The 27,483-nt window shown below is 57.6% G+C and overlaps 1 protein-coding gene across 1 annotated transcript; it reads left to right on the top strand.

The window, feature by feature from the left end:
* The first annotated feature begins 21,221 nt into the window (after positions 1-21,221).
* On the top strand, positions 21,222-23,116 carry LOC102938128 (cathepsin G). Its single transcript, XM_037915690.2, has 3 exons — positions 21,222-21,276; positions 21,584-21,737; positions 22,930-23,116. The coding sequence occupies exons 1-3, from the start codon at positions 21,222-21,224 to the stop codon at positions 23,114-23,116; spliced, it is 396 nt and encodes a 131-aa protein (XP_037771618.2).
* The last annotated feature ends 4,367 nt before the right edge of the window (positions 23,117-27,483 follow it).

The following is a 27,483-nucleotide window of genomic DNA, read 5'->3' as shown; positions in this document are numbered from 1 at the left end:
CAGCCCCTATTCACCTGTCTCAGAAGTGTCTGAGGGTCTTGGCTGGACACCACATTCCTGGCCCCCTGCCCCCACCAGGCCTCTATGTGCACCCTGGGCTTTCTGCAGGGCTCAGTCTCTCCATTTGCTACCCCCTGGCTGGGTCTCTGCAGGCAGAGGCCCTGGCCCAGTTCCACCTGACCCAGCCCCACTGGCAGGCGCCAGGCTGTCCCACACGGACCCAAAGGCCGGGCCTCACGTGCTTCTGAGTGAGCTGGGTGGGGGCCAAGCCCAGCCACTGTCCCTAGCTTTGGGGCTCCCACACACTCCTGTCACCAGGCCTCCTGGGGACATGGGACGCTGCCCTCCGCCTGCCCAGCCTGTGAGACCAGCGCTGAGACCTCAGCGAGCTCCTCCTGTCCCGATATTGGGAGCTGCCTTCCCCAGCTTCCCAGCAGGGGCCTCACTGTGTGTGCCAGACAGAGGGATTCAGACTGGAGCAGGGTGGGGAAGGGCTGGTAGGATACCTGGGGGGCGGCGAGCCCACCCTGGAGGAGGGGACAAAGGGAGCTGGGCTTGTTTTGCCTAATACGTAGCCTGGGAGGGGACCTGGGGGGCTCTAGACACATCGGAAGGGAGAGGACTCCAGAAAACTATTGAAGCTGAGGATAGCATTGGCCCAAGAACAAGTGGGGATGGACTGGCCAGGAACCAACCCAAGCTAGAGCCAGGAGGCAGGTGGTCTGAAATCATTCATTGGTCAACATCTGAGGTGGACGAGTCTGTCAGCCTCAAACAGTCAAAAATCCTGAGCCGGGCCCCCCAGTATCAGCGACTGGCTTAAAAATCAAGAGATTGTTAAAAATACTGAACATCACGGCCTTTTGACCTGACTTCAGGGGTTTGTAATCGTTAATGTTTCCACCTCTGCTCTGCAACCACAAGAATCATAGAAGATTAGGGTTGGAAGTGACCACACGGTGTCATCTAGTCCAACCCCCTGCTCAAAGCAGGACCAACACCAACTAAATCATCCCAGCCAGGGCTTTGTCAAGTCAGGCCTTAAAAACCTCTAAGGATGGAGATTCCACCACCTCCCTAGGTAACCCATTCCAGTGTTTCACCACCCTTCTAGTGAAATAGTGTTTCCTAATATCCAACCTGGACCTCCCCCACTGCAACTTGAGATCATTGCTTCTTGTTCTGTCATCTGCCACCACTGAGAACAGCCGAGCTCCATCCTCTTTGGAACCCCCCCTTCAGGTAGTTGAAGGCTGCTATCAAATCCCCCCTCACTCTTCTCTTCTGCAGACTAAATAACCCCAGTTCCCTCAGCCTCTCCTTGTAAGTCATGTGCCCCAGCCCCCTAATCATTTTCGCTGCCCTCCGATGGGCTCTCTCCAATTTGTCTACATCCCTTCTGTAGTGGGGGGACCAAAACTGGATGCAATACTACATGTGTGGCCTCACCAGTGCTGAATAGGGGAGAATAATCACTTCCCTCGATCTTCTGGCAATGCTCCTACTAATACAACCCAATATGCTGTTAGCCTTCTTGGCAACAAGGGCACACTGCTGACTCATATCCAGCTTCTCGTCCACTGTAATCCCCAGGTCCTTTTCTGCAGAACTGCTGCTTAGCCAGTCAGTCCCCAGCCTGTAGCGGTGCATGAGAATCTTCCGTCCTAAGTGCAGATCTCTGCACTTGTCCTTGTTGAACCTCAAATTTCTTTTGGCCCAATCCTCTAATTTGTCTAGGTCACTCTGGACCCTATCCCTACTCTCCAGCATATCTACCTCTCCCCGCAGCTTAGTGTCATCTGCGAACTTGCTGGAGGTGCAATTCATCCCATCATCCAGATTATTAATAAAGATGTTGAACAAAACTGGCCCCAGGACCGACCCTGTGGCACTCCTGTCAGGGTTCCTTCCCCACTTTGAACTCTAGGGTACAGATGTGGGGACCCGCATGAAAGACTCCCTAAGCTTATTTTTACCAGCTTAGGTTAAAAACTTTCCAAAGGCACAAACTTTGCCTTGTCTTTGAACAGTATGTTGCCACCACAAAGTGATTTAGACAAAGAACAGGGAAAGGACCACTTGGAGTTCCTATTTCCCCAAAATATCCCCCCAAGCCCTTACACCCCCTTTCCTGTGGAGGCTTGAGAATAAACAAGATGAGCACAGATCAGCCTTGAATTTTTAAGACCCCCAAAACCCCCCAACCAGATTCTTAAAAAACAGAACTTTATTAGAAGAACAAAAAAAATAAGAGAATAACTCTGTAAAATCGAGATGGTAAATACCTTACAGGGTAATCAGATTCAAAACATAGAGAATCCCTCTAGGCAAAACCTTAAGTTACAAAAAGACACAAAAACAGAAATACACATTTCCTCCAGGACAGCAAATTTCACAAGCCAAAACAAAGAAAACCTAACGCATTTTCTAGCTAGATTACTTACTAACTTTACAGGAGTTGGAGGGCTTGCATCCTTGATCTGTTCCCGGCAAAGGTATCACACAGATAGACAAAAGCCTTCCCCCCTGCTCCAGATTTGAAAGTATCATACAAGCTGCCAACTAGACATCAACCGGAGGAAGAACTAAACCTTCCTCCTTAAAAAATAAAGAAAGGTGAGATTCACATATTATTTATAGGTACTGTGACAAAGCTCTGTCCCTGTCTCTGTGGGTCCCACACTTTCTGGCAGATTTTGCTAGCCTCAGAGGCTCACTGGGACCCTAACGTAGCCGTTCTCTCTCTAGAGGCAAGGGTCACAGCCTACTGAGCCATTTTCATCACAAGCCAGCAAGGGAGGTGAGGAGAAGCATCTCTCCCTCACACAGTCTCTGTTGTCTCCCAGTCTCACTGATTAATTCAGGGGAGAGGGGGAGCCCAGGCCCACCCTCTACTCTGGGCTCCAGGCCAGGGTCCCTAATAGTATCAGCTATGGTAGCTGACCTTTTGGAAACAGGACACATACTATTCCCTGGGCCACTTCCCCACAGCAGCCCCCCACTTCCTCAATATCTCCTTCACCCTTACCTCAGGGCCTCCTTCCTTCTGCTTGTTTTGGTTTGTACTGCTCAGTTTCTCCTACAGCACAGCTTCCTCCTACAGCTCCTGACACCCACACCCAACTGACTAACTGGGAGGCTTTTAACTAGTTTCAGCCAGCCCCTAATTGGCTTCAGGTGTCCCAATCAACCTAGCTATCTTCCCTGCTTCTGGAAAGATCTTAATTGGAGCAGCTGCCATTTACTTATGCTGGTAACAGGGATTTGTTTAGCCTGGGGCTAATCTCTCTGTCTCCCACTAGTTTCCTATAGTCCTCCGGCTTGGAGGGAGATGGGAAGCTGCTCCTGCTGGTGCTGCTTGGCCCTGGGCTCTCACTGCTGCTGCTCTAGTTATTCCCCTGGCTGGGCCAGACAACCCCTCCCTTCTCTGCTACCTGACTGCTGGACCCCCCGGTTGTTGCTGCTCCTGCTGCAGCCCCTTGGGGGGACCTGCTGGCCCGCTCCCCAGAGGAGGGGAGTGAGGGACCCCAGCCCCAGCTGTTGCTACTGCTGTGGACACCACTACCACCTGTGAGGGGGGTCTTTCCTGCCTGGCCACCAGCGTTGCTGGAACTGCTGCTGCTGTCCTTGCTGCCTGGGAGCTGCTAGAGCCTAGAGGAGGGGGAAGACGAAGAAGATCTTCTGCTGTTGGGGAAGCGTGCAGCACTCTGCAGACCAACGTGGAGGGGGCCATCAAGGACTGAGTAACTTTCAAACTGTGCTCTTGTGGTGGGGGTTTTGACTGTGTTTGTGGGGACATAGGGGCCTGTCCCCCTGGTCCATCTGTGTCCTCCCAACCCCCACCACCACCGCTGCCCCCTTCACCACCCTCACTGGCTGCTTACCATCTGCCTCAAGCTCCTGCCTCTGGACTCAGCTGCTTGCCTGGCTTGCCATGCCCTGCTTCCACCATTTGGACCTGCAGCAGCAGCCAGCCCAAACATTGACTTTTTGTGCAAGCGCATGTGCCCCCCTGGGACTGTCTCTCCCCAACCCCCACCATTGCTGCAGTCTCCCCCTCTCCCCTTGCTGCCCTTAACTCCCCCCCCTTTTCTGTCCCAACCCCTTGCTAGCTCCAGTTTGTTTGCCTGCCCCGCCCTTCTCCCTCTACAGCTTTTGTTTGTTTGTCCAGCCCCAGCCCTAAAGCTAGCCCCTTGGTTCCTCTGCCCCACTCCCAGCCTGGTTGTTCCCGTCCCCCTGCGGCCCCCCTTGCCCTGATTATCCCCTCCTTTGTGCGCCCATGCCCCCTCCCATGCACTTGTGCCCCCCCCGTTTTAGTTGACCCCAGTATCACTGCACCCCCCAATGTTGTTATAACCTTCCCTCCCCTAGTGTGGTTAGAGGAGCCAGAATCCCATCCTGAGTCTGTGACTGACCCCCCGCAAGTTCTTGATAGCCCCCCCATCCAGCCTCCCCCCTTTCGGCGCTCTCTTCCCCTGCCTGCAGCCTAGGGGGTGGAGTGGTTGGCCTGCCTCCCCTTTCCCCTCCTTTTTCTGGTGTTTTCCCCTCCCTCCCTGCTCATTATGGCGGGGGACACGACGGGTGGGGCCCCTCCAGCAGCCCCAGATACCCCTCCCCCTCCTGCCCCTCCGTCACCCCCCCAAGCCTCTACCTCAACCACCGCTGCCAAACCACCTGCCAGCGCCCCCGCCGGGGCGCCGGCAGCGGGGGGCACCGGGGTGACCTCCGCTGCTGCCACATCCCTCGCCCCCTCAGATTCTGGGGGAGCCCCTCCAGCGAGTGGGAAGGGCCAGGGTAAGAAGAAGGGGAAGGACCCCACCAAAAAGACCAGGCCCTCCATGGCAGGGACCGCCCCCACTGCCACGGCCCCGCCACCGGCCGCAGCGTCCCTCTCCTCTGCTCCCTCCACCAGCTCTGCGGGTGTCCCTTCCCTGGCCCCCAGGGCGTACGCCCAGGTGGCGGCAGGCCCTCCGCCTGCCGCTACGTCATCTCTCCCGCCCACCGCCTCTGCTACCAACTATAGCGGGTGGGGCCCCTTTCTCACCATGACCAGGAAGCACGGCGTCCGTTGCCTCCTGGTGTCCTCCTTGCCCCACGTGGAGACGTACGTGTGGGCGTTGGCGAGGGCGGTGGGGCCCACGGCCATTGTGGCGGCCTCCAAAATGTACGGGAAGGTGGTCTTCTTCCTGGCATCGGAGGCCGCGGCCCAGGAGGCGGTGGAGAAGGGCCTGGCAGTGGGGGGGTGTTTGTCCCCTGGAGCCTCTAGAGGACCTGGGTGTCTGCCTGGTCCTGACCTCCGTCCCTCCCTTTCTTCCCAATGCCGCCCTATTACCCGCCCTCTCCACCCTGGGGAAACCCATCTCGGTCATCAGCCCTCTCCCGTTGGGCTGCAAGGACCCCGCCCTCTGTCACGTCCTCTCGTTCCGCTGGCAAATGCAGCTGCAACTGCCGCCGGCGGCGCGGGACAGAGGGGCGCTTGAGGGGTCATTTTTGATCCCCTACCAGGGGGCCCATTACCGGGTGCACTATTCCATGGGGGAGGCCCGATGCTACCTCTGTCGGGCGATGAGGCACGTCTGGAGGGACTGCCCCTTGGCCCGGCAAGGAGAGGCATCCGGGACCCCCGAGCCCCGGCGGGACGCCGGCCCCGTCATCGCCTGCGCTCCTGGCTGCCCGGCGCCCGAAGCCGCCCCTCCTCTTACTCAGTCCACCACTGCTCCCGCTCGGGCCCAAGGGGCGCTCCCCCCAGCACACCCAGATGAGTGGGAGAGCCCCGCCTTTGCTGCCTGCAATCCGGCGGGGTCCACAGAGGAGGGTGCGGCAGGGATACCACCGAGCATGGGAGAGGGCCCGCCCCAGGGGGACTCTTCCCTCTCTCATGCCGCCCCACCACTGCCTCCTGAGTCTGTGACTGACCCCCCGCTCAAGTCCTTGATAGCCCCCCCCATCCAGCCTCCCCCCTTTTGGCGCTCTCCTCCCCTCCCTGCAGCCTAGCGGGGTGGAGTGGTTGACCTGCTTCCCCTCCTCTAGCTGGTGTTTTCCCCTTCCTTCCCCCTCCTCCCTGTTCATTATGGCAGGAGACATGGTGGGTGGGTCCCTGATGCTCCCCCTAGCCTCTAGCTCAACCACCACTGCCGAACCACCTGCTATCGTCCCTGCTGGGGTGCTGGCAGCAGCAGGCAATGGGGTGATCTCTCCTGCTGCCATGTCCCTCGCCCCCTCCAATTCTCAGTCCCCCCCAGCTGGCAGGAAGGGCCAGGGCAAAAAGAAGCGTAAGAGCCTCTGAAATCCCCTGGACTCTTCCACCGTCCCAGCCACAGGTGGCATCCTGCTGACAGCCACCGAGCCTATTGAGGTGACGGCCAGTGCCGCACGGCCAGGACAAGAGTCACCATGGGCACCCCTCATTCGTGTGGGGCAATCGACCTCCTTCCCAGGCGGGGACCCCACAGAAGATTGTCCACCTCCTGATGCCGTGGCTCCCACACCCGCCATGGAGCCTGAGCCCATCACTGCGGGCCCCCTGCCCACCCCCCAGACCCCTGAGCCCAACCGAGAAGAGCCATCTCCAAGCGGCCCGGCTACTGGGGAGCAGGATCCTGCTTCTGTCCCCTCCCCGACCGTACTCCTGACCTCTGCCCTGCCCCTGATGCCAACCCCGTCCCTATCCCTTCCACCTCCCGCGATGCTATTGCCACCCCTGGGGCCATCTCCTTCCCTTTCCCAGAGGATGGCCCCGAGGGAGAGACCTTCATGTTCCCCTGTCCCGACCCACTAGGGGCTGCTATTTTCCCTCCGCTGCCCCCTACTGAGCCGGGGTTCGAGGAGGGCCACATGGTGCCGGCCCATCGGGCACCACGTCGGGGGTCTGCCCCTTGCCTGCCCGTCTCGGTGGGCCACGGGGCTGTGTCAAGGGCCCCACCAGAAGATGGTCAGGAGCCAGTAACCCCACCCCCCATGTGCTGCAAGAGGAGCTGCGGGAGTTTCTCGAAGACATCCATGGCTCCAGCAATAAGGTACAGCTTGCTCTCCAGCGATGGGGGTATTTTCATCAAATCCTCTGGGCTGCAAGAGCCCTCATGGGGGAGGGTAAAAGGACCAGGAAGCAGGCCACTGCAGCCTACCAGCGGGTCCGCAGCTTCCGTGACTCATTGCTCACCTACGGGGTAGGTCATGGTTTGCTGCATGGCCAATGAGAGCCGTGAGCATCCCTTCCAGTGAGGATACCCCCCAGCCCTCCTCATGGCACCCATCATCTTTGCAATGCTGAACACCCGGGGCTGCAGGATGGGTCTCCGCACGTGCCAGGTGCTCTCCTTCCTTCAGGAGTGGGGGTAAGCTGTGGTTTTCCTGCAGGAGACCCATATGAATTCGGCCGCCCAATACAGCTGGCGGCTGGAATGGGGGTCAGGGTCTACTTTAGCCATCTCACAGTTCGTACGGCTGGAGTGGCGACCCTGTTCTCCCCCAACCTACGGCTCGTGGTGCTGGGGGTCCCCGAGGCTGTGCTGGGACACCTGCTGCACCTATGGGTCCGCACAGAAGGGTCGTGGTCAACCTCGTCAATGTCTATGCCCCGACATCGGGCCCGGAGCGGCTGCATTTCTATCAGCAGGCATCCGCCTTCGTTGCCCTTTTGGATACTCGCAAGTGCCTGGTCTTGGGTGGAGACTTTAACACCACCCTCGAGGAGTGGGACCGCTCGGGGACCCAGCAGTGCCCAGCCGTTGTGGACGTCCTCCGGGAAATAGTTGAACATCATTCCCTGGTGGACGTCTGGTGCGACCACCACCCGGATGACGTCTTGACGTTCACCTTTGTCTGGGTGGAAGCCCATTGCTCGCGCCACTCCCGGTTGGACCCCATTTACTTATCACGTTGTCACCTTTCATGGGCCCACTCCTCCAGCATCCGGCCGGCCCCATTCTCAGATCACCACCTAGCAATCGTGACAGCCTCTCTCTGCACAGAGAGGCTGGGGCCAGCCTACTGGCACTTTAATAGCTTGTTGGAGGATGTGGGCTTGGTGGCATCCTTCCAGGCATTCTGGCTGGCCTGGCAAGGGCAGAGTCGTGCCTTTCCCTTGGCGCGGAGGTGGTGGGACGTGGGGAAGGTGCTCGCCCGGCTCTTCTGCCGCGACTACACTCGGGGTGCCAGTCGATGGAGGGATGTGACAATGGAGCAGTTGGAAAGGGAGATCTTAGAGCTGGAGAGGCGTCTGGCAACCAGTCCCGAGGATCCCTCTGCAGAGCGTACCGGGAGAAGCGGGAGGTGCTCCGGGCCCTTGAAGACCATTGGGCCTGGGGTGCCTTTGTTCGATCCCGCCAGGGCCTTCTACGCGGGCCTTTTCTCCCTAGATCCGACCAATCCTAGTGCTTGCAGAGTGCTCTGGGACAGACTCCTGACGATCAGCTTCTTATTTACGCACTCCCTATCCATGGCCTCACAAAGTCACGGGACCTCCTGGTCAGCCTCCTCCTGGCCCTGGCTAAAATGGCCATCTATAAAGCCAGGGAGAGGAGGTTGGCCGACGGGGCCTCCTGTGACTGTGGGGCCTATTTCGATCCTCCGTCCATTCACGCATCCGGGCAGCGTTCCTCTGGGCAGTGTCCACTGGCTCCCTTGACGCCTTGGAGGAGCAGTGGGCGCTGTTTTGACCCTTTGACCGCACTCCTGTACCCGTTATTTTATTGGTTGTCCCCCGGAATCATATGGCTTCCAGGTCCTGTGGAGCCTCCCCTTAGGCTGAGGGGGGGTTCTTTAGCAGTGGGCAGGCAGAAGTCCTGGATCCCAACAGGACTACTTTCCTATAGCCATCTGGCCTGGAGAGAGGTGAGAGACTGCTGCTCCTGGTGCTGTTAAGCCCTGGGCTTTCGCTGCTGCTGCTCCTGCTTCAGCTACTCCCCTGGCTGGACCAGACACCACCTCCCACCCCTTCTCTGTTACCTGGTGCTAGCTGGCTGCTGGACCCCCCCAACCCTCGGTTGCTGCTGCTCCTGTTGCAGCCCCTTGGGGGGGCCTGCTGACCAGCTCCCCAGAGGAGGGGAGTGAGGGACCCCAGCCCCAGCTGTTGCTACTGCTGCTGTGGACTCCACCACCTGCGAGGGGTCCTTCCTGCCTGGCCACCAGACTGCCTGCTGGAGCTGCTGTTGCTGCCTGGGAGCTGCTGGAGCCTCAAGGAGGAGAAAGAAGGGGACCATCTGCTGCTGCGGAAGCACGCAGAGCCTCTGCAGACCACTGTGGAGGGGGCCTTCAAGGACTGAGTAACTTTCAAACTGTGCTCTTGTGGTGGGGGTCTTGACTGTGTTTGTGGGGACATAGGGGGTGTGGCATGGAGCCTGGTCCATCTGTGTCCCCTTCCCCTGCCCCCCCCCCCCATCACTGCCCCCTCCACCATCCCCACTGGCTGTTTACCATCTGCCTCAGCTCCTGCCTCTGGGACTTGGCTGCTTACCTGGCTTGCCACGCCCTATTTCCACCATTTGGGCCTGAAGCAACAGCCAGCAACCATTGACTTTATTTTTTGCAAGCGCACGTGGGTGCACGTGCCCCCCCTTTGGACTGACACCCCACCCTTGCAGCTGTATCCCCTTTCCCCTTGCTGCCCTTTGCCCCAGCCCCTCAGCAGCTTCAGTTTGTTTGCCTGCCCCACCCTTTTCCCTCTGCAGTTTGTTTGCCTGTTTGCCCCGCCGCAGCCTCTGAAACTAGCCCCTTGGTTTCCCTGCCCTACCTCCAGCCTCGTTATTCCCCCCCACCCCACTGCAAATCCCCTGCCCTGAGTAGCCCCTTGCTTCATGCACCCATGCGCCCCTCCCATGTGGTTGTGCCCCTCCCCTGTTTCAGTTGAAACCCTGTTTCTTCCCCCAATGCTATCATAGCCACCCTCCCCTCGTGCAGCTAGAGGAGCCGGTATTCCATCCTGTGTCGGTGACTGAACCCCCGGCAAGTCCTTGAAACCCACCCCCCCATCCAGCCCTCCCCTCCCGGCGCCCTCCTCCCCTGCCTGCAGCCTAGCGGGGAGGAGAGGTCGCCCTGTTTCTCCCTCCCTACCACCCCTCCAGTGTTTGTCCTACCACCCCTCCGGTGTTTGTTATGGTGGGGGACAAGGAAGGGGGGAACCCTCAGGCAGTCCCCACTGCCCCTCCTAGACCTGCCGCCCCATCGTCCCCTGTGGCTCCCACCTCGACTGCCGCTGCCAAACCACCTGCTACCACCCCCGCTTGGGCACCGGCAGTGGCGGGCAACGAGGTGAACTCCACTGCTGCCATGTCCCTCGCCCCCTCCGACTCGGGTTATGCGGGGTGGGGCCCAGCCGGTGGGAAAGGCCAGGGAAAAAAGAAGGGTAAGGGCCCCACCAAAAAGGCAAGGCCCTCCATGGTAGGAGCTGCCCCCTCTGCCGCGGCCCTGCTACTAGCTGCAGCATCCCTCCCTGTTGCTCCCTCCACCAGCTCTGCAGGTGCCCCTCTCCTGGCCCCAGGGCATACGCCCAGGTAGCGGCGGCTCCCCCACCCGCTGCTAAGTCATCTCCTCCGGCCACCGCCTCCGCTTCCATCTCTGGCAGCCGGGGCCCCTTCCCCACCTTGACCAGGAAGCACGGCGTCCGTTGCTTCCCAGTGCCCGCCACGACCCACGTGGAGACCTACGTGCAGGCATTGGCGAGCGTGGTGGGGCCCACAACCATCGTGGCGGCCTCCAAAATGTACGGGAAGGACGTCTTCTTCCTGGCATCAGAGGCTGCCTCCCAGGAGGCGGTGGAGAAGGGCCTGACGGTGGGGGGCATGTTCGTCCCCCTGGAGCCGCTGGAGGAGCTGGGCCTGAGCCACTGGAGGTCCTGACCTCTGTCCCTCCATTCCTCCCTAATGCCACCATGTTACCTTGCCTCTCTACCCTGGGGAAACCCATCTCCATTATCAGCCCTCTCCTGCTAGGCTGCAAAGACCCTACCCTCCGTCACATCCTCTTGCTCCACGGGCAGGTGCAGCTTCAACAGCCGCTGGCAGCGCGTGACGGAGAGGTGCTCGAGGGGTCCTTCCTGGTCCCTGATCAGGGGGCCCATTACCGGGTGCATTACTCCATGGGGGAGGCCCGGTGCTACCTCTGCAGGGCGATGGGGCACGTCCGGAGGGATTGCCCCTTGGCCCGGCACGGAGGAGTGTCTGGGACCCCCGAGCCCCGGCAGTGCACCGGCCCCGTTATTGCCGGCGTTCCTGGCTGCCTGGCGCCCGGAGCCACCCACCTCCTTCCCAGCCCACCACTGCTCCCGCTCGGGCCCTAGAGACACCTCCCGCAGTACGCCCAGACGAGCGGGAGAGCCCCACCTCCGCTGCATGCAATCTGGCTGGGCCTGTGGAGAAGGGTGCAGCAGGATTATCACCGGGAATGGGAGAGGGCCCGCCCCAGGGGGAATGTTCCCTCCCTCGTACCACCTTACCGTTACCTCCCCGAGTATCAGTGCCAGCACCCCTGCCTCCCAGGCCGACCCCTGTTAGCCAGCCCACAGATGACACCATGGAGGGCTAGGTCCTAGAACAGGGGAAGCGGGGCAAGTGGAAGGCTTGAGCTCCGCTCCTCCCATCTGATGTGGAGGCCCCCCGGAAGACCCGGAAGGGGGCCACCGACACCGAGCCTTCTGCCTTGCCCCCTGGCGAATCCCATCCACTGGTGCTGGCTGGGGACAACGTGCCACCAATGGAGGATAGTACCGCCCCTCCTCCGGAGTCCCTCCTCGGGGGAGCCCCCGATGGAGTCCCTCCTGCCCCCATTCTGCCTAAGGCCCCTGCAAGCCCCAAGCGAGCGTTGCTTTGGGTACTGGCGACAAGGTCCCCACGGTGGTGGGTGGTGATTTCCCCTCCATCTTCGAGGAGATTGAGGCCCTGGGTCTGACCCCCGGTCACCCAGGGGGAGGACGACCCTCTTCCAGCGGGCCTCAATCTGGGCGACTTCACCCCGGCCCCCCTTTCCGCATGCTTCCTCCAACTAACTGCTGCTTCTGCCCCCGCCTCCGAGGAACCCTTGGACTCTTCCACCAGCCTGGCCACAGATGGCACCCTGCTAATGGCTGCCGAGGCTATAGAGGCGACGGCCAGTGCCCATGTGGCCGGGACCTGAGTCACCAGGGGTATCCCTCGCTGCTGCGGGGCAGACAACCTCCTTCCCGGGTGGGGCCCCTGCTGTTGATTCCCCACCTAAGGATGCCATGGCCACACCACCTGCCATGGAGCACAAGCCCGGCATTGTTAAGGGCCCCCTTCCCACTCCACAGACCCCTGAGCCCGGCCGAGAGATGCCACCCCCCAGTGGCTCGGCTGCTGGGGCCCAGGATCCCACTTCTGCCCCTCTCCCCGACCCTGCTCCTGACCCCTGCCCTGCCCCTGATGCGGACCCCGGCCCCCTCTCCTCCACCTCCCGTGCTGCTGCTGCTGCCCCTGCCCCTGGGGACGTCTCCTTCCCCTTCCCAGAGGACGACGCCCCAGGAAGCGGCCTTCATGTTCCCCTGTCCCGACCCCCTAGGTCTGCTATTTTCCCTATGATATCCCCTATTAATCCAAGGCCTGAGGTGGGTTCTGTGACGCCGGCACATTGGGCACCAGGCCGGGGGTCCACCCCCTGCCTGCCCGTCTCTGTAGGCCATGGGGCTTGGACAGGGGCCCCACCAGAGGACGGCCAGGGGTCAGTGACCCCGCCTCCCCATACGCTGCGAGAGGAGCTGCGGGAGTTTCTCGAAGATGTCTGTGGGTCCTGCAACAAGGTGCAGCTCGCTCTCCAGAGATGGGGGGGATTTTCATTAAATCCTCCAGGCTGTGAGGGCCCTCTTGCGGGAGGGTAAAGGGACTGGGAGGCAGGCCGCTTTGGCCTACCAGCGGGCCCATGGCTTCCGTGACTCTTTGATCACTTACGGTGTAGGTCACGATTTGCTGCGCGGCCCAACGGGGGCCGTGAGTGTTCCTGCCAGTGAGGATCCCCCCCAGCCCTCACCATGGAACCCATCATCTTCGCAACATTGAACACCCGGGGCTGTAGGGTGGGTCTCCGCAGGTGCCAGGTGCTCTCCTTCCTTTGGGACGGGGGGTACTCTGATTTTCCTGCAGGAGACCCATACGAATGCAGCCACCCAAGACAGCTGGCAGCTGGAGTGGGGAGACAGGGTCTATTTTAGTCACCACACGGTTCGTACGGCTGGAGTGGCGACCCTGTTCTCCCCCGACCTTCAGCCCGAGGTGCTGGGGGTCGCCGAGGCTGTGCCGGGCTACCTGCTGCACCTCCGGGTCTGTATGGAGGAGCTCATGGTCAAGCTCATCAACGTTTACGCCCTGACATCGGGCACGGAGCAGCTGCGATTCTATCAGCAGGCGTCCGCCTTCCTCAGCTCTTTGGATCCTCACGAGTGGCTGCTCCTGGGCGGGGACTTTAACACCACCCTCAAGGATGACTTAATTGGGGATTGGTCCTGCTTTGAGCAGGGGGTTGGACTAGATGACCTCCTGAGGTCCCTTCCAACCCTCATATTCTATGATTCTAAGGAGCGGGACTGCTCGGAGACTGAGCAGTGCCTGGCTGCCGCGGACATCCTCCGGGATATAGTCGAACATCACTCCCTGGTGGACGTCTGGCGCAACCACCACCCGGATGATGTCTTGACGTTCACCTTTGTCCGGGTGGAGGCCCATCGGTCGCGCCACTCCCGGTTGGACCACATTTACTTATCACGCTGTCACCGTTCATGGGCCCACTCCTCCAGCATCCGTCCAGCTCCGTTCTCAGATCACCACCTTGCGACCGTGACGGCCTCTCTCCGTACAGAGAGGCCAAGGCCGGCCTATTGGCACTTTAATAACAGCTTGTTGGAGGATGTGGGCTTTGTGGCATCCTTCCAGGAGTTCTGGCTGGCTTAGCGAGGGCAGAGGCATGCCTTTCCCTCGGCACAGAGGTGGTGGGACATGGGGAAGGTGCGCGCCCAGCTTTTCTGCTGCGATGACACCCGGGGCGCCAGCCGACGGAGGGATGCAACGATGGAGCAGTTGGAACGGAAGGCCTTAAAGCTGGAGAGGCATCTGGCCGCCAGCCCTGAGGATCCATCCCTCTGCGGAGCATGCTGGGAGAAGCGGGAAGAGCTCCGGGCCCTTGAGGACCACTGGGCCTGGGGTGCCTTTGTTTGATCCTGCATCCACCTCCTTCGGGAGATGGATCGCGGCTCCCGCTTCTTCTATACCCTGGAGAAAAGTGGGGGGGCCAAAAAGCACATGACCTGCCTCCTGGCAGAGGATGGCATCCCCCTCACGGATCTGGCGGAGATGTGCGGGAGGGCCAGGGCGTTCTACGAGGGCCTTTTCTCCCCGGAGCCGACCGATCCTGACACTTGCAGAGTGCTCTGGGATGGACTCCCGATGGTCAGCATGGGTGACCGGGACTGGCTAGAGCTGCCTCTCATTCTGACCAAATTCTTGGAAGCCCTCAGTCGCATGCCCACCAATAAATCCCCAGGCATGGACAGGCTGACCGTGGAGTTCTACCGCGTGTTCTGGGACGTCCTCAGCCCAGACCTAGTCACTGTCTGGGCCGAGTCCTTGGAAAGCGGGGTTCTCCCCCTGTCGTGCAGGCGAGCTGAGCTAGCCTTGCTCCCAAAGAAAGGGGACCCCCGCAACCTTCGGAATTGGCGTCCCATCTCGCTCCTCAGCACAGACTACAAAATCGTAGCAAAGGCCATCTCACTGCGGCTGGGGTCCGTGCTGGCAAACGTGTTCCACCCCAACCAGACCTACACCGTCCCAGGCTGTATCATCTTTGACAATCTGTATCTGGTCTGGGATCTCTTGGAGCTTGAGTGTAGGGATGGTCTGTCGTTCACCCTTCTGTTCTTGGATCAGGAGAAGGCATTCGACAGGGTGGACCACGGGTATCTCCTGGGCACTCTGTGAGCATTTGGCTTTGGACCCCAGTTTGTGGGCTTTCTCCAGGTGCTGTATGCCTCCGCAGAGTGTCTAGTCAGGCTCAACTGGACCCTGACCGAGCTGGTCAGCTTCGGGCGGGGAGTACGGCAAGGGTGCCCCTCTTGGGCCAGCTGTATGCTCTGGTGATTGAGCCCTTCCTCTGTCTCCTCCATAGGAGGTTGACGGGGTTGGTGCTGTGAGAGCCGGAGTTGCGGCTGGTCCTGTCGGCATACGCCAACGACGTGCTCCTCATGGTCCAGGACCCGGGCGACTTGGTGTGGGTGGAGGCTTGCCAGACCATCTAATCGGCAGCCTCCTCCTCCCAGGTCAACTGGGTCAAGAGCTCTGGCCTGGTGGTTGGGGATGGGTGGCAGGCGAGCTCCCTCCCACCCGTGATTCAGGCCATTCGATGGAGCACGGGTCAGCTGCTCTATCTTGGCATTTACCTTTCTGCCACGCATCCATCTCCACCAGAGAACTGGCAAGGTTTAGAGGAGAGGGTGGCAGAGTGGCTCCGGAGCTGGACAGAACTACTCTGGTGCCTCTCCCTCCGAGGTACCTCTCCCTCTGAGGGAGGGCACTGGTGCTCAATCAGCTAGTCCTGTCCATGCTCTGGCACCAGCTCAACACTCTGGTCCCGGCCCCGGGCTTCCTGGCCAACATCCGGACATTGGTTCTGAAGTTCTTCTGGCCAGGACTGCACTGGGTCTCTGCAGGGGTCCTCCACCTGCCCCTGGAGGAGGGAGGGCAGGGCCTGAAGTGCCTGCGCACTAAGGTCCACATCTTCCGCCTCCAGGCCTTGCAGATGCTCCTTTATGGTGCAAGTAGTCCGGCGTGGAGCATACTGGCACATGCCTTCCTGCGCCGCTTCCGAGGGCTCCTATAGGAGGAGGGACCAGCAGCTCTTTTATCTCCATCCGAGGGGGTCTTCCGTAAGACCTCTCCGGGCTGCCGGTCTTCTACCAGGACCTCCTCCAGACCTGGAAACTGATTTCGGCCACGAGATCCATGGCAGCTGCTGAGGGGGTGGATCTCCTTGCAGAGCCACTGCTACACAACCCCCAGCTCTGTGTGCAGGTGGCAGAGTCTCCCTTTGTGCGCCAGAGTTTGGTCCTGGCAGAAGTCACCAGAGTCGCAGACCTCCTGGACTCCGACCGGGGAGACTGGCTGGATCCCCTGACGCTTGCTCAGCGCATGGGGCTCTCCAGGCCTTGTACTCCCCAGCGTGTACTTCAGGAGGTGAGGGCTGGTTTACCACCCACTGCTCGGGTTTTCCTCTACTGTGTCCTGCAAGAGGGTATGCCCTGCCCACCTGATACCCCAGGTCCTCCGGACCTTTTCATCGGGCCCCTGTCCCATGGATCTGCCCGGCCATCCCACCCCTTTACCGCGAGCCGGCTGCACGACTTGCAGCCGGTTCGGTTCCAGACCGCGCTAAGGAAACATCTATAAACGCTCATGTTCCACACGCTTCATGTCCTCACCCGCACGTCCCACCCTGGCACGAAGTGACGGGACCTCTTGACACCTCTGGAGGGTGAGGAGCCCCGGTGGGCCAGCCTATACTCCACCCTGGTCCTGAGGCCCACCAGAGACATCAGCTGGCAGCTCCTCCACGGAGCCGTGAGCACGGGCGTGTACTTGGCATGGTTCACCCCTATCCCAGACACCTGCCCCTTTTGCAGTGTGAGGGAGACCCTGGCGCATGTGTACCTGGATTGCACCAGGTTTCATCCCCTATTCTGGCTCCTCTTGGATCTGTTTTTATGTTTTTGGTTGCATTTTTCCCTCACCTGTTCATATACGCACTCCCTATCCATGGCCCCACAAAGTCGGGGGACCTCCTTGTCAGCCTCCTCCTGGCCCTGGTCAAAATGGCCATCTACAAAACCAGGGAGAGGAGCTTGGCCGATGGAGTCTCCTGTGACTGTGGGGCCTATTTCCACTCCTCAGTCCATTCTCGCATCCCGGCAGAGTTCCTCTGGGTGCCATCCGCTGGATCCCTCGACACCTTTGAGGAGCAGTGGGTGCTGTCCGAGGTTCTCTGCTCGGTGTCCTCATCAGGTTCCCTTTGTTTAGCCCTGTGACCTCACTCCCATTCCTGTTTTATCTTTAGTTGTCCCCCGCACTTATTTGGAATCCTGGACCTGTGGATCCTCCCCTTAGGCTGGGGGAGGTCCTTTAGTAGTGGGTGTTAGGATATAGATATTCAGGCCTGTCTGCAAAAGCCTGTACTTTAAGAATTTAGGTGTATTCTGATCACTTGGCTAGTTATAGAGGTACAAAAGAGAATCAAAATCACTGTCTGCCGGTGTAAGGGCCTTTTCTTACTGTGACAGTCTGAGGCCCTGTGCTTAGGCTAAGGCCTTTGGCTAAGCAGCAGAGGCAGCCATAAGCTAGGAAGCGACCGGTCACATCCTCACATTCCAAACTAGTCACATTGAAAGAAGGTGCTATTGGGCTGTTAGGAATACATCCTGTCCCGATAGTGCCTATCACCTCCAGAGAAAGGGAAGTGCCTAGAAAATGTAAAAGGAAACAGCATCCTGTCTGGCAAGAACTCACTTATCAATACTGGGATGTGAAATCCTCACTTCTGTATTGTTTTGTCGTTATAGTTCCCACTTTGCTATTGTTTATCTGTATAATCTCTGTCTGGTTCTGTGATTGTTCCTGTCTGCTGTATAATTAATTTTGCTGGGTGTAAACTAATCAAGGTGGTGGGATATAATTGGTTACATAATCATGTTACAATATGTTAGGATTGGTTAGTTAAATTTCAGGAAAATGATTGGTTAAGGTATAGCTAAGCAGAACTCAAGTTTTACTATATAATCTGTAGTCAATGAGGAAGTGAGTGGGCGTGGGTGGGAGGGGGTGGGCGTGTGGGTGGGGGAGATGGGAACAGGGAATGGGGGTAAGGAAATTGGAATCATGTTTTGCTAAAGGGGGAGATGGGAACAGGGAATGGGGGTAAGGAAATTGGAACCATGTTTTGCTAAAGGGGGAAATGGGAACAGGGAATGGGAGTAAGGAAATTGGAATAATGTTTGGCTAAGGGCAGGAATGGGAACAGGGACACAGGTGTAAGGCTCTGTGGTGTCAGAGCTGGGAAGGAGGACACTAAGGAAGGAAACTGGAATCATGCTTGCTGGAAGTTCACCCCAATAAACATCAAATTGTTTGCACCTTTGGACTTCGGGTATTGTTGCTCTCTGTTCATGCGAGAAGGACCAGGGAAGTAAGTGGGTGAAGGAATAAGCCCCCTAACAGTGGGCAGACAGAAGCCCACTCACCTCCTGGGTCCCAAAAGGACTACTTTTCTATAGCCATCTGGTCTTGCCCCATCACAATACGAAGGTTTGAAGTGGCCCCTGTGATCTCCTGTATAACATAGATCATGGGAGTGCCCTGAATTCACTCCTGGTTGAACCAGAGCAGAGCTTTCAGGAAAATACCTGGTCTTGATTTAAAACTTGGCAGGGATGGTGAATCCATCAGGACCCTTGGTAAGTTGTCCCAGTGGTTAATTACCCTCGGTGCTAAAAATTTACACCTGATCGTGTGACTTCAGGAGCTGGCGTTTTCAGAAAAAAAAAAAAAAAAAAGCACCTGCACCACCTGTCCTTTGCTGAACTATTGAAGAGAGGGTCGGACACAGGGGTAATGTACCTGCCTGGGCATCTCTGCATCACAGAAATGTCAGACTGTCTGTGACAAGTTGTCGGGGACGTCTCAGAGGGCTGGGTTGCAAAGCAACATTTTGACTTAAAATGGAAAAACGTTTTCAAAATCAACATTGGCGCATTGAAAATTGTAGTTTAGTCAAAGTTGCTGTTTCCAAAAGGAAGCCGTTCGATGTGAACATTTCTGATCAGACCCGATTACTGTGGGGTTCCCTGGGCAGTGCTTGTCTGGGCTTGTGACAGTCTGTAAACCTATATTCACCCCTTTTACAGGTCTACGATAAATTTCGTACAATGTGTGCCTTGTGAGGTATCATTTGAAAAAAAATCATAATTTGCTGATCATTATGGTCCTGGTAAAATAGAGGTGGCCCTGTTGTATGTAAAGTTATAAGATTCACCTGTATGGTGTTAAGACCGTGTGTACACAGTTTTGTCAGCAAAAGGCAGCTTTTCCCAACAAAACAGTGGAGGTGTACACACTACAATGCTACTTTTGCAGATAAAACTCTCCTGTTTTGGTGACAAAATAAAACCACCTTGACAAGAGGTGTAGAGATTTTTGAGCCAAAGTTTTATCAACAAAGTGTCAGTATAGACACCACGCTTGGTTTGGCCATGTAAATAGCCTCCAGTAGGTGTCCCACAATGCCCATCCTGACCGCTCTGGTCAGCAGTTCGGACTCCACTGCTTTGCCGCCAGGTAAGCAAGCATCCACCCCCTTCCCCCTTTAAAGCCCCATGAATTTTTGACATTCCACTTCCCTTTTGCTCAGCATGGAGAGCTCATATGCCATTTTCCCAGCTGACCATGGCGGCTCTGCATGGCAAACACTCTCCCTCTTGGACCACTGCGGAGCTGTTGGATCTTCTGAATATATGGGGAGAGGAGGCTGTGAAGTCCCAGCAGTGCTCCAGCCGTAGGAACTTTGATACCTATGGGCAGATTTTCATGTATGTGTTACACTCTGTACCTTGGGCGAACACCCAGCACGTTCATCCTTGTAAAATGATTGTGTGGTATCCAGTGCAAAGTTTGTCATGTCGGGTGTCTTCGGAAGGCTCATGTTGCACTGAGCATTGTTGTTACAGTAAAGTTATAGTAATGTTATAGGTTATAATTTCATGTATGTACTTATGAGGCTGAAAACATGTCCTCGTGGCTTAAAATAAGCTCAGGCAAAAACTCTTCAAGAGCAGAGAAGCAGTTCACGCCTCATCAGGGCAGGTATGGGACAAATCCAGCCCAGCCTCACCGGAACAAAGGATGCTGGCCTAGGCAACAGCAAAGGATCTGTTGTACGCTCGAGTGAGTCTTCCTTTGGCCAGTTTGGGACTATGATGAGGTAATGGTCACCTGACTCTGAAGGTGGGGGCAAAGCCAAGAGGGAAGAAAGGACCTGATAAAAAGGAGAGACATTTGCCATGCTCTCTCTCTTCCACCTCCATCTACAGACATCAACACCAAGCGACTGAACCACTGATCAAAGGGGAGAACCTGGCTGAAGAGCAGCTAGCCAGCCTGTGGTGAGAAGCATCTAAGTTTGTAAGGACATTGAAAGTGTTAAGATCAGCTTAGAATGCGTTTTGCTTTTATTTCATTTGACCAAATATGACTTGTTATGCTTTGACTTATAATCACTGTCTTAAATCTGTCTTTGTAGTTAATAAATCAGTTTGTTTATTCTACCTGAAGCAGTGCGTTTTGTTTGAAGCCTATCAGAGATTCTCCTTGGGATAACAAGCCTGGTACATATCAATTTCTTTGTTAAATTGACGAACTCAACTGGGCATAACTGGACACTGCAAGATGGAGGTTCCTAGGGTTGTGTCTGGGACCAGAGATATTGGCTAGTGTCATTTGGTTGCACAATCCAAGAAGCAGCTTACATGCCAGAGGATGTGCGTGAACAGCCCTGGAGTGGGGGTTCTCACAGCAGAGCTGGGTAAAGCTGGCTCCCAGAGTCAAGGATTGGAGAGGCCTAGCAGATCACCGGTCCAGATAACACCAGAGGGGAATGTTACACTATCCCCATACACTCCCTCTATCTATCTGTCTATCTCTATATACACTGAGCTGTCTGAGCTGTGGCTCAGCCCCCTTCCTCCCAGCCCCGCTCACGCTGTGGGGAGACACTTGAGAAGGATCAAAGGGCCGAGTTCCCACCAGCAGCTGAGATGAGTCAGGGCTAACCGCAGCGCCCACATGCTTTGAGCTGGGAGCTTAGCTGGCAGCTAAGCTCCCCAGCTCCAGCTGTGCATGAAGACCAGATGTGCAGGGCAACCAGCTGTGCCCAGCAAAGTACCAGGAGGCGTGAGTACCAGGAGAGTGCCAGGAGGTGTGACCTGCAGTGGGCACCACACTGGGTTGTGCACGGAGCCAGGCTGGACACAGCCACGGCTGCTGAGCTTCCCCGGGGGAAGGGGTGACTCAGCAGGTCCTTGCTCTTCCCCACGAGCCCGCATGGTCGGGTCTCCAGGTGGTGAGGTGGCTGATCTGCTCCACTGAGGCGAATGTCAATGTGTCTTGAGGTCCCTCCGCCCCTCTGCAGCCTGCCCTATATAAACCCCCTGGCTAAGACCGGGACATTATCCCCTCCCCTGGACAATGCTGCTGCTGCTGCTCCCTGTGACCTTTCTCCTGCCCCCCGGGGCTCAGGCTGGTGAGTCTGAGGGTGCGGGGAGAAGAGCCCTCGTCCTGCTGTTAGGGTGGGGAGTCCTAATTTAGCATCAGGGGTCAGTCTCAGGGAGACGGGGGGAAAGTGTGTGTCGGGGGGGGATTCTTGTGGCAGGCTGCTCATGAGGAGGATTTGTGGGGAGCGGGACTCAGCTCATGGGGACATGTGCAGGGATGTAGCTGGATTCCTGTTCAGGAGAATATTCTGCTTTTGTGTCTCTTTTGATTGATCTGCTTGTTGCTCCCCCCTCCCCTTAACATTGTGTTTCTCTGGGGGGGGGGGTCTCTGCTAGGGGAGATCATCGGGGGACGGGAAGCCCGGCCCCACTCCAGACCCTACATGGCCTTCGTGGAGACAAAGATGGGGCCAGAGAGCACCATGTACTGTGGGGGGTTCCTGGTGCGAGAGGATTTTGTCCTGACCGCTGCACACTGTGATGAAGAAGGGTGAGGTGCCCCTCAGATGGCAGCCACACGGCCACTGTCCAGCTGCCTGCGGATCGGAGATGGGGGATGGCCCCGTGGCCACATGGGCTCTGCTCAGCCCCTGCACAGGGCAAACCCTGATGTGGACATGGCTCAGGAGCCGAGCCCTCCCTCACCTCCCAGCGTGGCCCCCTCCATCCATCCCTGACCAAAGAGCACATGCAGGGTGCTGAGGGTGGAGTCAGAGGCAGGACAGATAGTCCCTCCCCCAACTTTCAGAGGTGTTCTGCTGGGCTCTCTCTCACCTACCTCTCCCCGGCTGCACAGCCCACAGGGGATAGCAGGGAAAAAGCTGCTGAGGACAGGGTAGATTCAGATTCTCAACCCATAGGAAAGAAGGAAGCTTCTTATTTTGTGCACAATCGAGATCAGGGCCCCCATTGTGCCGGGCGCTGCCCAGACCCCGACTGAGATCAGGGCCCCCATTGTGCCAGGCAGTGCCCAGACACACACTGAGACTCTGCCCCAAAGAGCTTCAGGACAGATTTTTAAAGGTTTTTGGGTTCCTGATGGGATGGGAGTTCAGTGCATAAATCCCTGAAACAATCTGGCCTTGGTAGTCTGCGTAGACAAGGGAAGGATCCTTGCTTCCCACTTTTCACTTAGCGAGGGCTGACATTTCCAAGAGGTTTAGGTGCCTGATGGGATTTTCAAAAAGCACCTTTGTGCATCTTTGGGTGCCTGAATCCCTTTGCAACCCTGGCCTGGCCCCTCGGTGCTTTGGAAAACCCTGGCTGTGGGGGGCTGGGGGATGTGTGTGATTCCGGGCAATGGGAAATCAGGTTGTAGGGGGAGCAGAGAGGGAGCTGGGCAGGGGGCTGAGAGGCAGGATGGTAAGGAGTGGGGAAGAGGGAGGGAGTCCCCAGGCCCAGAGGTGTGGGGATGTGAACAGTGATTTTCCACAGGTCTGTAATGTCAAAGCCAGTCCCTGGGCTCCAGCTCCCTTACGTGGCTTTGTTAATTTCAGAAAGTCCAGAGACCAAGAGAGTCATGACAAAACTGCAAGAGTTAAGAAAATAAATCTGGAGACCCCCAGATAACCAGCATGATAGATGAGCGGGCTTGGAAATCTCATGATTTTTCAGCCAGTCTTGTGATTTGGGCTCCACCCCTCCTCCTCCAACTTTGACCTGTGACTTTTGGAATCCTAAAGCTCTGGGGATGCGTCCGCTGTCGTCATCCTGGGAGCCCACGACCTCAACCAGAAGGAAAGGGCCCAGCAACGGATCCAGGTACGACGCAAGATTCCCCATGAGGACTTCGATGGGACAACCTTGGAAAATGACATCATGCTGCTCCAGGTAGTGTCCCCTACCACAAGGTCCCGTGCGCTCCAGTAACCACACGCTGATGCAGTGGGGCTGGGCACATCTGGTACCATAGTGCTAGGAGGGGAGTGGGGTCTAACGGTTAGAGCAGGGGGTCTGGGAGCTAGGACTCCTGGGTTCTATCCCCAGCTCTGGGAGGGCAGAGGGGCGTGGTCGTTAGAGCAGGTGGGAACCAGGACTCCTGGGTTCTATCTCTGGTTCTGCCACTGACTGTATGTCCTTGAGCAAGTCACCTCACTGTTTTGTGCCTCAGTTTCCCCCTTTGTGAAATGGGGATAAGTTTTAAGCCCCCCCTTCCCAGGGTTCATTAATAATGCACTGTGAAATCCGTGGCTAGAGTGAGCCAAAGAAGGCCAAAGTATTAATCAGTTCTGTCTGTCTCCAATCCCACCGCTCTGGAGGGTAGTGGAAAGGGCGGATGCATCTCCCAGGGCCAGGCCATGCTGGTAAATCTCTTGTCTCCCCCCTCTGTCTCTCCCATGAAAGCTGGAGCGCTGAGCTGAACGGACCAAGGCGGTGAAACCCATCCCTCTGCCCCCGGCCAACTTCCCGCTGAAGCCAGAGGCCACATGCAGCGTGGCCGGCTGGGGCCGTACTGGGGTCCACAGGGTGTATCCGCCTACCAGGCTCCAAGAGGTGACCTTGAAGATGGCTGACGACAAGCAATGCAAACTCTTCTTCAACTCCTTCAACCGGACGTCCATGCTCTGCAGGGGGAACATCAAAACGAAGCAGTCGTCTTTCGTGGTGACTCCCCTACTGTAGTCAGGCTGCCCTGGCTTGGAGACTCCCTTGAGGGTCTCGCTCACTGGGTTTTATGAAGGTTTCACTTTTCCAGCCGTCCAGAGGCAAAAGTCCTGTGGACATTAATAGAGGCTGGCGAAAAGCAGCCCGGAATCTTATAATGATAAGAGGCAATAAGGGCTCTTCCCCCAGTGTAGGTGCCCCCTATGGAGTCCCCTACCCTGCTCCACAGGGCATAGCCCCCCCTGTGGCTCCTCCACACCTCTCCCTGCAGCACAGCGCCCCCTAGTGCTGCACTGGGCCCTTGGAGTCAGCACTGACTGCCAGGGGAGAGTGCCTGCTAGAGAGTCAGCATGGTCCCTCATCCAAGCATGGAACAGGTTATTTTAAAATTGGACCTGTTACATCCAGAGATGGGAGCAGGATGAATCAGTGAGTGCCCAGCTCTGCCAAAAGTGCCGGGTATGGGTGGGGCTGGCTTGCTGCATCTTGAATCCCCCCCTGCCTGCTTTCATTGTAATGTTCCCTCCTCTTCTCTCTGTAGGGTGACTCCGGGGGCCCACTGGAGTGCACGGGGGTCGCCCAGGGCATCGTCTCTCATGGGAAACCCAGTGGCCTCCCACCTGCCGTATACACGCGGATCTCTGCATTCATCCCTTGGCTCAGGAAGAAGATGGGCAGGGAGTAGCTGTGCAAAGAGACCAACGGGCTGCCAGCTGCTCTGCCATTCCGCTGCCTTCGCTACTTCTGGGGAGGGGATGCTGCTGCACTCATCTGATCTGGGGGCACCCCCGAGCCAGCCAGTCCTCACCTCACCCTGGGGTCGGATGGGAGCCGGCACCCCCTAGAGGGGATAAGGCCCGTGCCCCATTCCTCACCTCTGCCCCCTGAGACAGCCTGTCCCCCCTGGGGCTGGATCACAGCTGGCGCACCCTAGAGGGGAAACACTCCATGTCCCCATTCCTTACCCCCCTGAGTCAGCCAGTCCCTACCCTGGGGCCAGCTGGGAGCCAGCACCCCCTAGAGGGGAAAGGACCCTTGTCCCATTCTCTTCTCTTTTGTTCTTTGGCATGAAAACCTTTCTCTGTAATGTACTTGATGAAAACCAGCAATGTTCTCTGCTCTGCGAGTCCGAGCCATGGCTTGCGATGCAATAAATGGCTTTAAGCAGCAGCTGGTGCTGGTGTCTGGACTCCTGAGTCTTTCTCTGAGTGGAACAGCTGTCCTTGGGCGGCCCCCCCATGCATCCCCAGTGTCTCAGGAGGCCCCTTATTGCCGGGACACAACCCTCTTCTCCCCTCTCCTTCACTCGGTCCATGATGCCTTGCAGCTGGAATTCACAGGACCCCCTAGACTGGATCCAAGGCAGTGGCTATCTACCCAGAGTCCTGTCTCTGACAGTAGCCAGCATCAGAGGATGGTGGTAGGACCCCACAGTAGAGAGTGATGGGGTGAGACACCAGGACTGTGGTGTTTCCAGAAAGGGAGACAACATTTACAGAGACCGTTTGGGGAGAAGGGTTCAGCTGGGGAGAGGCAGGAGAGAACTAACTTAGATGGTTAGAGAGAGCTCAGGGTGGAGACTTTCAAAGACCCCCTAGGGTGGAGCAGCTATCTCAGGCCCCTCTGCAACATGGGAAAATGGATATTATTACAACAGCACCAAGATCGGGGTGCACCATTGTGCTAGGCACTGCCCAGACCCCGACCGAGATCAGGGTCCTGTTCTGCCAGGTGCTGCACAGACCCCGACGGAGATCAGGGCCCCATCGTACCGGGCACTGCACAGACCACAACCGAGATCAGGGCCCCGTCGTACCAGGCACTGCACAGACCCCGACGGAGATCAGGGCCCCGTCGTACCGGGCACTGCACAGACCACAACCGAGATCAGGGCCCTGTCGTGCCAGGCGCTGAGAGGAGAAATTGTCTTGCTGAAGGTTACACAGAAAGTCAGTGGCAGAGCTGAGAAGAGAAACCAAATGTCCTGACTCCCCGTCTGGTGCCCCTTGCCATAGGGCCGTGCTGCCTCTCGCTTTTTGGCCATGGTTGTGGGCTGCCAGAGTTTTGTTGGAAGAAGGTGGGGGGGGGGGGGGCAAACTCCCATAATTCCCTCAGCTGTATCCCAGAACTGGTACCATTTCCAAACTGAATGGGGGAGCACTGTTCTACTCTGTCTTCTAACTAGTACAAGTGGGTCTCTTCTGTTCTATTCCCTCTCTCATACCCATGCCCATCCCTGTGGTATCTGGGCTTCCCAAGGTCCCTTCAATACCAGTCCATGTCCATCCCACCTGATTCTGGATCTGTGAGGGGCTCCCCACCCTTTGGAGGTGCTTTCTGCCCATGGACCTCCAGCTGGGCTAGACAAACCCATCACAGCTGAGCCAGCACCCTTAGCTCCGCTCCAGATGTGCACAGCTGCAAGGGGCACAAGATCCCAGTTAGGTTCAGCACCAGCTGTGGAGCGGGTGACCCAGCTGGGCTTCTTCTTGCCCCATGTGCTGTGGGTTTCCAGGAACTGGTGATGCAAAAGTCACCCTGCTGCAGCAGCTGGGGCTGGAGATGGGATCTGGGGTTAGAAGGACCTTGGGGTCTGAGCTGGTCTGACAATCCCTATGTTCCTGTTTAGATGAGCCAACTGAGTCCCTGGCACAGGATCCAGGGTAAGACTCTCAACCTGGTCAACGCCATTTGGTCCCCTCTGAACACAGCAAATAGAGTGAATGTCTCCAGGGCTCCCTCTGTCCTGTGCAGCCTGGACCTTTGCAGGCTTCCCCATCCTCTCCGGACACTTCTGTCCTCGTGTCTGTCTGTGCTCTACAGACCCATAGTGTCCTACCTGTCCCTCCATCTCTGCACTGAGCCTGGTGTCTGAAGGCAGATACTAACAAGGCCATGTCACTGGCTGACATTAGCCACACTGCCCACTAGATGTGCGGATGGAGAAGGGGGGGTCGGTGCAAGCTCCATCCATGGCTCAGCTCTATCCCAGACGTGCACAGCTGCAGGCAGGGCTGAGCTGGGCCAGTGCCCAGATGTTCTGCAGCCCCAGCTGTGGAGGACACCTGGCTGCCGTGGGACAGGCAACGTATGTCTATGAGCCTGCAGCTCCTGAAGGTGCCAACTGGAAACCGGAGCCCTCCTAGTGAAAGACTGGGATGGGGAATGAGACCCAGGGATCCGGGACAGCATCACTAGGGGACCCTGCACCTCCCAGCCCCCAGACGGAGGGATCTGAGACCGAGGTCTGTGGCACGACAGTCACTGTTGTCACAGGGTGACAAAGTAGGACATTTCTGTCATATTTTAATGAATCCCAGACATGCCTCCATTTCCCTGTGCACTTTGCATTGCTGCCCAGTGGGGCACCCACCTGGCTCCTGGAGGACTGCAGGAGCCAGAGGTGTGGGTGTCCCTTGGCTGTCTGGAGGGGATGGCTGGGTCATTAAAGAACAGGTTGAAACTGCCCCAAATCACCAGAGGATCAGGAAAGAAAAGGAGACCCCCCAAAGACTGAGCCATTGACACCTGCCCACAGGAAGCCCTGGAGCATGTGAACTCAGCCCGAGAAGAGGGGAAAGGTATCAGGGAATGGGAAAGGGCCTGTCCTCTGGAGGGAGTCAGCAGCCCTC

The sequence above is a fragment of the Chelonia mydas genome, chromosome 13 (genome assembly GCF_015237465.2).
Source record: "Chelonia mydas isolate rCheMyd1 chromosome 13, rCheMyd1.pri.v2, whole genome shotgun sequence".
NCBI lineage: Eukaryota > Metazoa > Chordata > Testudines > Cheloniidae > Chelonia > Chelonia mydas.
Note: the sequence above shows the minus strand (reverse complement) of the source record. Positions and strands in the feature narration are given on the sequence as shown.